The sequence below is a fragment of the Lonchura striata genome, chromosome 2 (assembly GCF_046129695.1).
Source record: "Lonchura striata isolate bLonStr1 chromosome 2, bLonStr1.mat, whole genome shotgun sequence".
Taxonomy (NCBI): Eukaryota; Metazoa; Chordata; class Aves; order Passeriformes; family Estrildidae; genus Lonchura; species Lonchura striata.
Window position 1 is genome coordinate 56007155 of NC_134604.1, and position 12366 is coordinate 56019520.

Sequence of the window (12366 nt, forward strand, 5' to 3'; positions counted from 1 at the left end):
GCAATACAAGAAGGACATAACATAAAACAACAGTCCAGAATGTGTCCAATGGAGGGCAATGAGGATGGTGAAGGTCCTTGGGGGGAAGCTGTGTGAGGAGTAGTTGAGGTTGTTTGGTCTGTTCAGCCTAGAGAAGAGGAGACTAAGGGGCGTTCTCATTGCAATCTGCAACTTCCTCGTGAGGGGAAGAGGAGGGGTAGACACTGATCTCTTCTCTGGTGACCACTTACAAGACGCAAGGGAACAGCCTGAAGCTGTGTCAGGGAATATTTAAGTTAGATGTTAGGATTTGGTATCAATTTTTCACCCAAAGGGTGGTTGGGCACTGGAACAGCTTCCCATGGAAGTGGTCACAGCACTAAGCCTGTCTGAGTTCAAGAAGCATTTGGACAATGCTCTCAGGCACAAGGTGTGATTCTTGGGACTTCCCTGTGCAGGGCTGGGAGTCAGACTTGATCCTTTTGAATCCCTTCCCACTCAGGACATTCTGTGATTTTTTATATTTAATTGAGTATGATTTTCCTTATTTATGTCAATAAAATACAAACAATAGTTTTATTATTCAAATGTAGATATTTGCATGTACTGAATTTCATAGAAGTTCTGAGGGAATAGAAGTTAATTTCAGCTCTTTCTTCAAGTAAGAAGAAGGAGCAAAGCTTGTTCTTTCCTTCCTTCTATTACTGTTTTCAAGTAACTGTTGATGCAAGGTACATGGTATGACAGAGTATTCTAAGAATAAATGCCGTTGTGACAGCTTTTATCCAGGAGAGGTATTGGATGGGTTAGGACAGTGGTTCCAACCATTGCATCCTTCCTTGAGCATTCTTGTCCTTTCAGACATCTCCAGAAGCTGAAAAGATGGTCCCAACTCCTAGTGCAGAATTGTGGGGCCCTTGAGGTTCTCTTTTCAAGTGACTCCAAATACCATCCTTTATGGGTTTGGGTGGCAAATACCTCATGCTTAATTGGGGTCATTCCAACCCTTGGTCTCTAAAAACCTGTTGTAGCTCACAGTCTGCTTGATTTTCTCAGCAGGTTCACATTAACAGATTTTTTACATTTGTTACATCTCTGTTCTCATAATTAAGCTGTTCTCTTCTAGAGTGTTAGCTAGTAAGTTCATCTACATAGACTAATACTGCAATCAAACAGGCCTAAATTATGCTAATTGCCACTCACTTCCATAACAGCTCAGCTGAAATAATATATAAAGCTACTCTCATGCTTACATACTTTGCAGTAGGATAAAGGCGAGATAATAGCTGTGGTCTGTGCTATTATGTAATCTTAGCATGTTCCTTCTGGAAACCTAAAAGGTACTATTTTTTCTCACAATCTGTATCAAAGTAGCTTGTACATCTTTTTACATAGTTGTTCTTGTGACCATATGTAAATTCAGCACTGGAATTACGCATACTTTGAAGATGACTGGGATAGCATCTTTCCAGTGTCACCTAAGGCATAATGCATCATAATTTTTTTAGACTATACAGCAAAGGCTCTTTTAGGCTTTACAGCAAAGTATTTGAACCAGATTGCTTTAATTATTGACATAGGTCCAAATAGAATTCTAATGGTCAGTGCTTTTAAAAAGCCTGTAAAATGCTGGAATTACTTGAATAACATATTTTTTGTAAATTGAAGCAAAACATACAAACAAATAAAGAGGGCAAAAAAAGGATATAATTGCTCTTTTAATCAGTATGAGAGGTAAACAGTAAGTTGCCATCATTCCAAAAGCTTGTGAATCTGGACAGTGATTTCCTGGTGCTCCTGGCTATGGGTTTTCAAGATGAGTCTCTTCTGATTTTTCAGAAGAGGATCTGCTCAGCAGTTGGCCTGATTCTTTCTTTTGAGTTGAAGGAGTGATTCCCATGAAGTAGTCTATAATGCTCAGTATGCTTAAAGAATGACTATTTCAAAAACAAGTGGAAAAAAACCCCATTCTGTTTGTCAAGATTAGTTTAATTTACTCAGCCTTTAAAAAATAGATATGTTTCACTGTACACAGATTGTATTCTGTCAATAACTTCTTATATATATGTATGAATAAATGTATATTTGCAATGATTTTTATATGTCCATTATTATGCTTTATCTGCTAAAGTTCATTGGCTAAAGGAACTTGATATTTGTATAAAATGATAAAATTCAGTGGAGTGACAAAATATTTATTTTTATGGAAATTTGTGAACTAGAGTTTGATATTTATAGCTCACATGGCTGATCAGGAATTTAACTAGCTTATTTATAAGATGATAGTAGTTTCATAATTAGAAATGATGTAATGCCTAATTATTAATTTGTTGTATCTTTTTGATTGTGATGCATATTGAAATCTAAGAAATAAGATAGTTTATTTTTTACTCTGTTACAGGTAGCTTGCATGCAGCTCATCAATGCGCTCGTTACATCTCCTGATGACTTGGATTTTAGGCTTCACATCAGAAATGAATTTATGCGCAGTGGATTGAAGGAGATATTGCCAGTAAGCATCTTGTCTTCTCTCTTTGCATTACTATCTAAATTTTTTAATTATTTGAGCCTGAGAGTGGGAGTAGGAGAACAAGTTCAAATAAATTATTCTCAGAGGCATTTTATTAAATTTGGGAAAGAGCAGTCAGGTATGAGAATCAGCCTTAAAATAAAAATGAAAAGGTGAAATGTGCTCTCTGAGGTTTAGTCTGATTTTATTCTGATTCTGTAGCATTTTATGACTTCGCTTAAGAACATGTGACACACTGTTGTGCAAAAATTTTAAGCTAGCCTGAAGTTACATTTAACTTTTGTATAATTAACTTAACTCATGTGTTCTTGTAAATTTAAACTTTTAAGGAATACAGATTTATGGAATTTATTAAAAAGATACATTTATTTACATATGGAAATGCTAATTTTTCAAGGCTTTGTACTGTTTCTTCTTTGCAGCAACTACAATGTATAAAGAATGAAGCACTAGATATTCAGCTGAAAGTGTTCAATGAGCATAAAGAAGAAGACATGATTGAATTCTCTCATCGTTTAGAAGATATTAGATCTGAACTAGAATATCCTTTTGAGAGCTGCTATGATCTTTGTGTGTGTCAGAAATAGTGTGGCCAGCAGGAGCAGGACACTGCTCATCACCCTGCACTGGGTACTGGTGAGGCTGCACCTTGAATTCTGTGCTCAGTTTTGGGCCCCTCACCCACAAGAAGGCCATGGAGGAGCTGGAGCATGTCCAGAGAAGGGTCTGGAGCACAAGTCCTATGAGGAGCAGCTGAGAGAGCTGGGGTTCTTCTGAAGAAGGATGCTCAGGAGGGCCTTGTAGCTTTCAATGACTGCCTGAAAGGAGGTTATAGTGAGGTGGGAGTCAGTCACTTCTCCCAAGTAATGAGTGACTGAAAGGGTCTCAAGGTGTGCTGTATGAGGTTTAGTTTGGATAATAGGAATAATTTCTCAGAGAAAGGGTTGTCAAGCACTGGAATAGGCTGCCCAGGGAAGTGGTGGAGTCCCCATCCCTGGAGGTACTTAAAAAGATTTCTAGATGAGGTATGTAGTGGCATGGCTGAATGGTGGACTTGGCAGTGCTTGGCTAATAGTTGGACTTGATCATCTTCTTAGAGGTCTATTCCAACAGAAATGATTCCATGATATCAGAAGGACAAACATGAACAAAAAAAAGCATATAATGGATATTTTTCTGCTATAATTTCTGTTTAAAGAAGTTATCAGTAAACATTTGACTGAAATTTTTTGATTCGTTGTTATTATTCTCCTTAACACTTTCACTGAAATAAATGATGTTTACAACATGGTGTGGAATACAGTTAAGGACACTAGTGCTGAAGGATATTTTCTTTCTATTCTCCAACATCTTTTGCTGATAAGAAATGATTATTTTATCCGGTATGTTTAATGCTGTGTTAAATGTTAATTATGGATTCTTCTTTTATTATTCAGTCATTAATAGAATATTTCTTCCATAAATTAAATGATAGGTTTTAGACTTTCTGTGTGGATTGTAATTTGTGAACTTGTGTTTAAAAGAATCAGCCTGGAATCAATAATGCCATCTATATGTTTTAGTATCTTCTGCTTAGTGTATAATTTTATTTTATAAACATAGAAAACTATTTTTGATAAGAACTTGGCCTTATTGATTGCAAGTATAAGTGATCGGGAGATATGTCTTAATCAGTTATAAATCACGGTAGTAGCATTATAATTTTGTGGTGTATTTGAGTCAAAAGAAAAACCAAGTATGCAAAGAAATGCACTTTATACAGAAATCCGAACAGATGTCTAATTTTGAGTAACTTTTGGGATGGAATTGAGTATTTTCAGTATACTTTATAGGTCAGTGTAGACATGTTTGTGTCTCCTGGAAAATTCATCAGATAAATTACAGGGAAATAGTTGATAAAACTTTGGTGTTTCAAGCTGACAAATACTTTCCTTCCAAAATTCTTGTGTTGTCTTTGAGGAAACACTGGAGGAACGAGGTTGAACTGAACAGGGGCCATCTGTTTTCTGCACCACGTTCTGCATAACCTTGCATTTCAGGCAAGGTCTAGCACAGATGTACATTTAAAGGTTAAGGGTACTTGCCTGCTATGGGTACATCTGTGCTAGATGTCTTCCACCTGAAAAGGTTTGAATTCACAGCTTGCACGTTCTGGGCAAGTGACCCAGCTGTCATACCCCCTGGCATTTTAGAACAAGGTGTTTTTCATTCCTTGTACTGAAGCAGGGCTGCAACGCACTTGTACCTACAAAAGTCACAAAACTAGTGGAATCAAGCTGAAGGAAGAGCATTTTCTTTACTGAGAGGAAGCAGGAGGTGGTCTTTCCTTCCCATATTTCCATAGGGAGGGAGATGTAGATTTTATAATGCAAGAATTATTTATCTTCAGGGCCACTGTTTTTTTCAGGCATTTTGTAAACTCTTTTTGTGTAATGAACTGCCAAATCTAATTCTCCTTTGAAACTTTTACCTTTCTATGGAAACAAATCAGCCCAAAGCTTTTGACTTTACTTTGTTGAAAGACAAGATTTTAAGTATAGATTGATTAATAAATATCTGTAAAATAGCTCATCTCTGTCTTTAGTCCACAGTATTTCAAATTAATTGAAGAGTGTGTGTCACAGATAGTGTTACATCGAAGTGGAACAGACCCAGATTTCACGTATCGTAAGAGATTAGATATAAATTTCAGCCACTTACTAGGTAAGTACTATGTTTGGAAATGATTAGAGCATCATACTTCCTTATATGAAACTGAATAGTTGATTAAGAATCTTTTATTCCCTGTGTATGTGTAATTGTGCTTGTTGATTTTTTCAAGATGTTTGTGTAGATAAAGCAAGATTAGAAGAATGTGAAGAGAGGGCTTCTGAACTTTCCAGAAAAGTAAGTAAATTTTACATCATGAGATCATAAGATGGACATTGGATTACTTAATAGATTAACGAATGACATAACTGAACTATGGTTTAGTTCTTAACTTCAACTTACTATTAGTTCTGTGTCAAAGTGGGAGTTTGGATGTTCCTTGTAGGTGATGAAGCCAAGTGGTGTAAAGTAGTTAACCTTAATTGAGAATCTTTATACTATTTAAGTTTTCATGTACAACTCTTCCAAAAAGCAACTGAATATTTTATTTTAACAGTTATCAGTTTCCCTATCAAAATAAACAGCGGGAGAATAAAAACAGACTCCTTCATATCTATAGTCTGTATTACTGTACTTCATGGCTTTTAAGCTACTTGTGTAATACTAACTTAATATACATTAAGTCTTTATGCCATTTTGTATAGTAAAGATCTGTAGTAGTGATTCAGATGATTCTTCCACTCAGCAGACACATGGAAGTTGGAATAGCAGACATGTGTCCTTGGTATTGTAATCACATGAATTTTAACAACCACAAAAGGAAAAGTTGGAATTTAAAGAAACTATGCAGAACTGACTGGTACCAATAATTTTCATTTTTTTCTCTTTTCTTAGTTTGAAAAAGATTTTGTAGTTCATCAGGAGACCCAGGCCCTGCTGCAAAAAAAAGAGGACAGAATCAATGAACTTGAAACAGAATTACAAGCTTTTAAATCACAGGTAAAAGACAGTATAAATTAATGTATGAAATAATATTTTTGAAAGGGGCTTCCTTTTGCATCTTCTTCAGACTCTGACAGTATGGTTTAGAGTTTTTTTCAAAGAATCTTTGTTATCCATTATTATTGAATGTTAGTTTCCTTTATTTCTGTTGTATATAAATAATTGTAATGTGACATTAATTAGCTGCGAGTTCCCAGATGATCCTTTTATGCCTGAGCTCAGTTAATTAAACTAGTTTCTTAGATTTCATTTGGGTTTTGCTTTCAGAGTCATAGATTTCCTAAGTAATTAACCACATAGGGTAATAAGTCTTATACTTTTGGATTAGCATTCATCATTGTGATCTTTATCCCTGCACAGGAAATTACTTATTATGCAGTTTGCTATACTGGGGCCTTACCATGGATATCCAGCAGTGAAAGAAATAACCTATGGCTGGATAAGAACATTTCCTGATAATTTTTCAATTTTCGAGCGTAAATAGATATTTGAAAATGTGATGGAGAGGAATAGTGCAGATTTTTTGAGAGTAATACTTGAGTTACTTGTAACTCCTTCAACTCTTAAATCTATGTAAGGAGACTGTGTGACCAAGTGATTTTTCCTGTGGTTTTTTTTTGCGGGAATAAGAAGAACAGTCTAAAAATGGCTAAAGCATAAAGCATCAGAAATACATGCTTTTTAGGGGTTTATTTTAATGCTTCTGAGGATTTTTTAAAAATATTTATTTGTTTTAATTTTCTTAGTGAGGAAAATTAATTTAGCTCTGCTTTGGTCTACTTAGAAATGTCATTCTAATTCATGTTTGTGGTCAAAATTGTTAATGTCAAAGTCAAACATTTAACAGAAGCAAGAAATTGTTGCATTCTAAAAAAACAAATATAGTAAGACTGGCACATCATTAAGAAAGTCCCTTTTTGTGTGTATCTTGAAGTCATATTTAAATATTTTTTGTAAGTGACATTGGTTTCCTCCCGTTTTTACTGTTATTCACTGCATGAATTTTTTTTTTTACATGCAGGCAGAGAGCCTAACATATGATTCTGCTCACTAATTTTCATATCATGAATTATACCACTGTTGTTAATAGAATACATGAAAAGTTTTGTAAGTGTCAGGTAATTGATTACTGCAACTTAATACTTTTAAACTTTGGCTTCCATATGGCATCAGTTACTACTTAGCATATTGACATATACCTCTAATACTACTTTTTGCCCTGGTCTCATTCCTTTACTCAATTCTTGCAACTGGTATGTGTTGATGTATTTCTTTCATTTCTGGGGCCCAACTGTTCAGTGTCTATTTGTCAGTGTAAACAATGCTTATGCTCAGAAATTCAAAACATTATCATGCTGTTGTGCATGCTTTTGTATTTATTGATATTCAGCTATTTCCTTTTAGAAATTTTAAATATTTTGCATATTGTATTTCCTTTAATTTTCTAAAATTATCAGTTTCAGCTCATAGTTAGTTGAAGAGGTAATTAGTGCTATAACCAGTAGATAGATAGTTCTCATTTATTTTTTTGTTGTTTTTGTCAGATACTTGCTCATTTATGTTTGCAGGCCTATGATAGAAGCTTTTAAAATAGTAGTAGTAACTTTATTAGAGTTGCTGAAGTCCTAATCTTATTTTGATACATTATAGATGTCATTTCTATATGGAAGAAGAAGCTAGTATGTAAGGAAGCTTAATTTTTTTGAAGAATATTTTTTCTTTATTGCTTCACGTTTTCAATTCTGTAGAATGAGAATGCTCCTACATTGGAAGATATCTGTTTTTCAGTAGAATTATTTATCTCTTCAGATTTTACTGTTATGTACTTGGAATGTTTCTCTGTCATCTGTAGATGAAAACAACAGAGACTAGGATGTTACTTTTTTTTTTAAATTTGAGTTAAACCATGGTAGCCTAGATAAGATCTCAGGATACCTATCATACCCTTTGTAGCTCATGGTCAGTGAAATACAAAAAGCAGGAAACACCATTTCAGTTTGTCATTTTTGGTGTGCACCCCCCAGGTCTGAATGTCCGCTTCAGATATTGACACTTCCGATCATGAAATCAAAAGCACATTGGGCTCGTTATCATCCTTATTTGACTGTTCTATACAAGACAAATGGTGTTGACTTTCAACTGGCTTTCTGGATTTAATCTATAGACTATGATTTTTGCAGCATTTTGTTGGTAAAACTGTGAAACTGAATAAGAATATTTTCCTTATCAGTATGGCTCTGTGCCACCTGGTTTTCTGCCATCAACTCATGGAGATGCATCTGTTGTTCCACTGGAAGGAGCAGGACCACATCAATTTCCACCCCCTCCTCCTCCACCGCTGCCTTCTAACAGAGCAATTCCACCACCACCACCTCCCCCTCCTCCACCACTTCTGAATAGCTTGGGAGCTCCTCTGGGTTTTGGTGGTGCTCCTCCACCACCGCCTCTACCAGGCCTGCCTGGAATACAGTGGTCCCCGCCTTCCTGTGCTTTGCCATTTGGAATGAAGCCTAAAAAAGAATTCAAACCTGAGGTTACCATGAAAAGACTCAACTGGTCTAAGGTAGTATTGATTAATGACAAATACTTGATGTAAAATCTGACATTGAACTTGGGGAAAATAGATTGTCAGAAGTAAGACTAGATAAGCAATTTATACATTAGTTAAAATTATGTAAGGTAAGAATAATTTCTCTCTTTAACTTTTCATTTTTTTTGAAAACTGTGTTTCATTAAGCTATGAATCATCTGGGGAAGTATCTGTTGACTTTATGAGATGCCTGAAAAAGTCAGTTCTGGTCTCGAATAAAATAACCTTGATAGCAGGATGCTTCTTATGCTTCCTGAGTCCTATTATGGCTCATTTTTCAGCAGACTCCTTATGTTGGATCAGTCACTGAACTATACTGATAGCTATACCATTTCCAAACAAGTCTTGAATATATCTAGCCTAGACTGGAAAGGAGGAGTGCAGGTCTCTCGTTTGTCTAGTACTTCAGTGTACTTACATAAATCTACTTGCATAAATTTAATGGCTGATAAAATACAGACTGAATTTGGAGTTTGGTTGGTTTTGGTTTTAATCATGTCAAAATTTTGACAAGATTAAATATACCGGTCTACTGAGTTTGGAGACTATAATTATTTAGACCAAAAATAAGTCAGTAAAGAGATTTTCACAATTACTAAAGTAATCCAAGCTACATTCTGAAAAGTAAGGTACTTAGTATCTAGTTAAAGCAACTGTCTTCAGAGATTATTTGATGTTTGCCCAACTTTTAAATTTAGACCAAAGCTAATTTGCCCCTTTTATATCGTGTATAACAGAGTGTATTGTCTGCATTGTTAGAATAATATTTTTCCAAACCCACTTATTTTAAGTGTTATTATTTTTAATGAGAAATATATTGACAACTGTAAAGATGAGTTGTGTATTAAAAGTTCACAAATATTTAATATTTAATTTTATATGCATATTAAATATTTAATATGCTTTAGACTTTACAGAGCACAGTTTCTGCATAGTATCAAAATAATTAATAAAATTTTCTTTTGTCTCTTGCTTGTAGATCAGGCCTCAGGAGATGACAGAATCCTGTTTTTGGGTTAAGGCAGAAGAAGACAAGTATGAGAATGCTGACATGCTTTGCAAATTGGAACTTACGTTTTGTTGTCAAAAAAGGGGTAAGTAGCTGATGGATTTAATTTTCAGTTTTTGGAGATACCTTTAACATTCTTGAGACTTAAATAAATATGTGGAAAAACCCTCAGAATATAACATTGATGTTCTTGTTTTTAAGTGGGATGTATGAAGAAAAATGTCTGAAAATCCTAGACTGCTTAAAGCGGTAATATTGAACTATTTTACGTAAGCATGGCAAAAATTGTGTGACCTGTAGTAAAACCTCAGAGAAAAAAACTCCAAAAAGTTCTTCTGGATAATACAGATTTTATTTATCACATTTAAAAAAATATTTATAAAATTTTATCAGAGCACCTTCAGCAATTACTGAAATCTAATCTGGAGCCCAGAAGATGATGTGTTTACCCTCAGAATTTATATAATAGTTGAAGTGCATTGGATCCATGATGGATGATAGTCTTTCAGTGATTTTTTTTTTTACTTCCTGATAAACCTGTAGGAGCATAGATCTCCTTTGATATTTGCTTAGCTTCTTTAGCTTTTAAGGCACCGTGAAGCAAAAATATATTTGAAAGTATTCCTGGCTTTAAAACTTTTCTCCTTTCTGTGGCAGTAAGTCACAGGAGTAGTAGTAGTAGTAGTAGTAGTAGTAGTAGTAGTAGTTTAGGTTATTCTGTCCCATATATAAAATTCCCATAAATAAAATTATGTCCCATATATAAAATGTCCCATATATAACATTTTTTTCTCCCTCCTTTTCTGGTATCAGAGAATGTACTACTTTAGAGCAGCCAAAGGGTTGTGATTTCTTTGCAAATTGAACAGGAGCTACTGTGTTTTTACTTTGTCTTAAAAATTCCATTTTTATATTTTTATTAATAGAATGACATGGCATTCTCAAATTTCTCCTTTTTTGGGGGTATGCTTTGGTGTGTATTATCCAATATTTTTTTTACCATTACCAAGAACTTTATTCCACTCTTGTCAAAACATGATTTTTATGCCTTAGAAGTGTTTCTACTGATTTAAGTATTATAGCTTGTTGCTCCTGATATCTAATAATATTAGGACTGTTGTACAAAGATACAAAGGCAAGAAAACCTCACCATAGACATGTTTGCTTGAATCTATTAAAATAAGTCTAGAAGCTAATTATGGTGCCTTTATAATGTTAGGAGAATTCCCAAGAATATTCACTGAATTAATAGGTTGGAAGTTTTAAAAGCCACTGGAGAAAATATTTTCCTATGTGTAATTAAACAGTAAAATTTGGGAGACAAGATGATGTTCAGGCCAAGCATTTTAATGCCTCAGAAGAGGATTGTGAGTCTCCACAGACAGCAAGAACATTAGAGTTAACAAGATTAACATCCCTCAATATTTAACTGAATGGACTGAATACATTGTTTTGACAAAACCCAATAGAAGAGAGTTACTGGATCTACATTTGGAAAGTCAGTGAAGTACACTTTTATACCAAACGTATGTGTGTGTGTGTAGCAATTTAAAGACTGTGATCTCCAGAGACAAATTTATTTCTTTTTTACAGATGAGGCTTACTGCTTAATCATTTTAGTTTTAAATTTTGAAATCTCTCTCATCCCACATGGGTGATATAAGTGTGCCATCATCTTAATTTTTCAAAGGAAGTGGAGACAATAAAGGTTTTATTTAGAACAGCAAGTAGATGTTTAAAGGGCAACATGGAACTAAATTTCATCTTTGTTCAAGTGAGTTGTTTAGAGAACTTTAAATGAAAGCTTAAGTGTGTTAGTAGGCAGGACTAGCTGTCAAGGTCCCTCGTTGACAGCATGAACTCCAGTACAGAGAACAGCAAAGCAACTACTTTTGTACTCATGACCATGGTGAGAGGGGATACTTCTGTAGCTTATACTTAATTTACTGATTATAACAAAACTTACCAAAGAAATTAGAGACATACACTTTACTTCACAGTCTTGAGGAGATTTAACACCAGGCTCTTTAAGGCAGAAATCAGCAAGCTATTCACTGCACTCAAATTGGGAACAGTCCTTAACTCTTTCTAAAGCTTTGTGTCTTAAACCAGAAAGAAGAGAAATTGAAAATGATTCTGTAGCCAAATTATGGCATGCAAAGAATGAGCTGGTTTCCACTCTGCTGAAGGGTCTGCTTATGCACTCTTTTCATTAAAATCTTTACATAAGAAGAGGTATCTAAGTAGAGGAAGTGGAGAATGTTCAATGACGCTTTAAGTGAATTTTATTATCATTAAGTAAAATCATATTGAGGTACTCAAATATTCAATTGGTGCATTTTGCCAGCTAATATGCCAAAAATGTATCAGCATTGATCTAGAAAAGGAAGTCTTATGTCTATGTAAATAATCCACTGAGGAATTTTCGCTAGAAAAAAGAATACAGAACATTATAGAATGGATTTGAAGATTCAGCAGATGTTTGTACTGGAGTTATAAAATATGTTGATTCTGAAGGCGCATTGAAGCAATTGAAAAACTGAAGATGCTATGGAGTTATGAAAGAAATACTGTTGCAAGAATAAAGAAGTGAAAGAGGACCTAGCTTGAGACTGTAGGAAATCATTGTTGAGTATATCCAGGGATATTTCAGAGACATGAACCATG

At 34.6% G+C, this 12366-nt stretch overlaps 1 protein-coding gene across 2 annotated transcripts in view; it reads left to right on the plus strand.

The window, feature by feature from the left end:
- Nucleotides 1–12366, plus strand: part of DIAPH3 (diaphanous related formin 3) — a 200363-nt gene that overhangs the window by 38972 nt on the left and 149025 nt on the right. For both annotated transcript variants that reach the window (XM_031504802.2, XM_077781371.1), the window contains exons 10-17: nt 2381–2491; nt 2932–3050; nt 3775–3891; nt 5094–5212; nt 5331–5395; nt 5993–6097; nt 8331–8663; nt 9670–9784. In XM_031504802.2, coding sequence (XP_031360662.2) covers nt 2381–2491; nt 2932–3050; nt 3775–3891; nt 5094–5212; nt 5331–5395; nt 5993–6097; nt 8331–8663; nt 9670–9784 — 1084 coding nt within the window. The remainder of the gene's footprint in view (nt 1–2380; nt 2492–2931; nt 3051–3774; nt 3892–5093; nt 5213–5330; nt 5396–5992; nt 6098–8330; nt 8664–9669; nt 9785–12366) is intronic.